The sequence below is a fragment of the Notothenia coriiceps genome, unplaced genomic scaffold (assembly GCF_000735185.1).
Source record: "Notothenia coriiceps isolate Sejong01 unplaced genomic scaffold, NC01 NC01_scaffold00011541, whole genome shotgun sequence".
NCBI lineage: Eukaryota > Metazoa > Chordata > Actinopteri > Perciformes > Nototheniidae > Notothenia > Notothenia coriiceps.
In genome coordinates, this window is record NW_011344242.1 from 582 (window position 1) to 4,060 (window position 3,479).

Genomic DNA, 3,479 nt, shown 5'->3' on the forward strand with positions numbered 1-3,479 from the left:
AGAAATGGCATATTTTGGACATAGTTCGAATGGTAGTTAATCTGATTAATTAATTTTTAAGCTGTGATTAATCTGATTACAATTTTTAATCGTTTGACAGCCCTAATATATATATTTAAATATTTATATAGTCTAAAATGTACAACCGGCCCTTTGAGTGCAACCTTAATGCTGATGTGGCCCGCGATGAATTTGAGTTTGACCCCCCTGCTCTAACCCCTCGGTCCTATTCCAACATCCCTGCACCGCTGTATAACAACTGGAGTTAAATCTGTAGTTTGTTCTGTGTTCTAACCTCTCGCTGCCCCCCCCCCCCCTCTCTCAGATAAGTGCCCGGTGGACGCGGCTAAGCTAACGGTGGTGGTGAACAACATCGCGGTGGCGGAGCAGATCGGAGAGCTGTTCATTCACTGTAAATACGGCTGCAGGGCCACAGCCATCGCTGCAGGGGGCGCCGCGGCCCCCCCCACCACCACCGTGGCCGGGAAGCCAGGAGTGTTCGAGGTGGACCCGCTGGGATGCCCCTTCACCATCAAACTCACCACACGCAAGTAAGAGAGGGGTTTGATCAGGACCCAAAGGCAGGATAAGGAGAAGAGGTACAAAGTATGGCCCAATTCCAAACCGCCCCCTGCGCCCTACCCACATTCAGTGCTGTTCCAAACCAACGAGTGTGGAGGGGGGTTATTATTATTTGAGTTATTAATTCATAAGAGATGCTGATTTGAAAACTGATTTGAAACCGTTGTTACATACAGTTACGGCATTTCCTGTTTCTGCCGGAGAGAGGGGAGTTTGTCCCAAAGCTTGCCGCTGTATTTACTCCCTCCATCTGACACGAGTGGGAGTGGGTAAGGTGTGGTTTGGAATTGGGCCTGAGACAATCAGACACAGGAGGGCAGACACAGGAAGGAAAACATTTCTAAATAAAACTGACAAATAGCCAGGCTGTGACTTTAAATCAAGACTTCACAACTAATACAACTTGATCTAATCCAAACACCAAAGGAATGTAAAATACCTCCTCTCCTCTCCACAGAGAGCATGAAGCCAGCTGTGACTACAGGCCGGTTCGATGCCCGAACAACCCCTCCTGCCCCCCCCTGCTCACCATGAACCTGGAGGCTCACCTCAAAGAGTGTGAGCACATCAAGTGTCCTCACTCCAAGTACGGGTGAGTCTCTAAACACACCCTAAGGAACATTTCACTACATCTCCGTTTCTTATACACTTCACAGGATTGACTTGACCTGTTTATTATTAGTCTACCACTCCTTTATTTACATACTTTATTTATCCCGGTATATTCAGGTATTTATTGGGTATTTTTTAGATATTTATTGGGTATTTTTTAGATATTTATTGGGTATTTTTTAGATATTTATTGGGTATTTTTTAGATATTTATTGGGTATTTTTTAGATATTTATTGGGTATTTATTAGGTATTTTTTAGATATTTATTCGGTATTTTTCAGGTATTTATTGGGTATTTTTAAATTACCTATTGGTTATTTTTCAGGTATTTATTGAGTATTTCTTAGATATTTATTGGGTATTTTAGTTCTTTTTTTATTTCTTTTTTTATATTTAGGATTTTTTTTAATTTATTGGGTATTTTTCAGGTATTTATTGGGTATTTTTAAATTACCTATTGGTTATTTTTCAGGTATTTATTAGGTATTTTTTAGATATTTATTGGATATTTATTGGGTATTTCTTAGATATTTATTTGGTATTTTTTTAGATATTTATTTATCCGGGGGGAAATTGGGTTTTGTTATTTCATTGTATAAACATGAGAAGTAAAAAGGTGCAATAAAAGATGAAATAAAACCAAATAGACAAAAAATATTGTTATATATAAAAATACAAAAATGTAAAAATGTGCAGTAAAAGATCAAACATATTGAAAAATAATTAAAATATTTCTAGAAACATAGGAAATTAAACACAAAATGTGCACGTTACAATAAATATGTAAACATGTGTATATTAAAGTATGATCTGCCTCTCTTCTCCCTGCCAGTTGCACGTTCATCGGGAACCAGGACACGTATGAAACTCACCTGGAGGTTTGTAAGTTCGAGGGTCTGAAGGAGTTCCTGCAGCAGACGGACGACAGGTGAGACACAGAGGGGAGATGAACTGTCACTCAACTTCAAGAATCAATAAACTATCATCTGAACAGCTGGGTTTAGATATCCAGCATTGAATTCTTAGAAACCCTAAACATAAGGTATCTTCACCTATCAGTGACTACCTTTGACCTTTGACCCCTCAGGTTCCACGAGATGCAGCTGACCCTCGCTCAGAAGGACCAGGACATCGCCTTCCTGCGCTCCATGCTGGGGAAACTCTCGGAGAAATTAGATCAGCTCGAGAAGAACCTGGAGCTCAAGTTTGGTGAGAGAGCAGAGCTGATGTCTTGGGAGCTCGGGCCATGTGGACTTTGTTTTTTACACGTATACGTGCAAATATGAAGTCTTGCATTCAAATGTTACTCAATATCAAATATCTGCAGGCACTTTAAACCCAATTTTAGGACACGTGTACTGACAGGAAGTACTAACTGGAGAAAGTTGAACTAGCCTCCTTGCTGTGTTATATTTAGTGTGTGTGTGTGTGTGTGTTTCAGACGTGTTGGATGAGAACCAGAGTAAACTGAGCGAGGACCTGATGGAGTTTCGTAGAGACGCGTCCATGCTTAACGTAAGTGTGTGCCAGAGACATATTATTCACTCTCTTTAAAGACATTGATCCAGACAAGAGGACTTAAAGGAGGCAGCTGTGATTGGCTGAGTAAGGGGTCAAATACGTCTTCCTCCTTTTGTCCCGGGATAGTTTTATAAGAAGGTCCAACTTTGAGCAATTGAACTCTACACCGAATCAGATCAGAAAATAACATGGATATATATTTTCACATACTTTATTTAAAGTTCACCTATTCTGCAAATCCAACTTCTTCATGTCTCTTCTACATCAACATGTGTCCCCTCTTCTTCATGTCTCTTCTACATCAACATGTGTCCCCTCTTCTTCATGTCTCTTCTACATCAACATGTGTCCCCTCTTCTTCATGTCTCTTCTACATCAACATGTGTCCCCTCTTCTACATCAACATGTGTCCTCTCTTCTTCATGTCTCTTCTACATCAACATGTGTCCCCTCTTCTTCATGTCTCTTCTACATCAACATGTGTCCCCTCTTCTTCATGTCTCTTCTACATCAACATGTGTCCCCTCTTCTTCATGTCTCTTCTACATCAACATGTGTCCCCTCTTCTTCATGTCTCTTCTACATCAACATGTGTCCCCTCTTCTACATCAACATGTGTCCCCTCTTCCTCATGTCTCTTCTACATCAACATGTGTCCCCTCTTCTTTATGTCTCTTCTACATCAACATGTGTCCCCTCTTCTTCATGTCTCTTCTACATCAACATGTGTCCCCTCTTCTACATCAACATGTGTCCTCTCTTC

General features: G+C 40.6%; 1 protein-coding gene across 1 annotated transcript; it reads left to right on the forward strand.

Annotated features, from left to right (window-relative positions):
* Nucleotides 1–325: 325 nt before the first annotated feature.
* Nucleotides 326–2,749, forward strand: LOC104946754 (E3 ubiquitin-protein ligase TRAF7-like; the record flags this gene model as incomplete). Its single annotated transcript, XM_010772638.1, has 5 exons — nt 326–551; nt 1,040–1,174; nt 2,028–2,123; nt 2,283–2,404; nt 2,637–2,749. Coding segments are annotated over 5 exons (692 nt in total), but the record flags the coding sequence as incomplete, so codon positions are not given.
* Nucleotides 2,750–3,479: the final 730 nt, after the last annotated feature.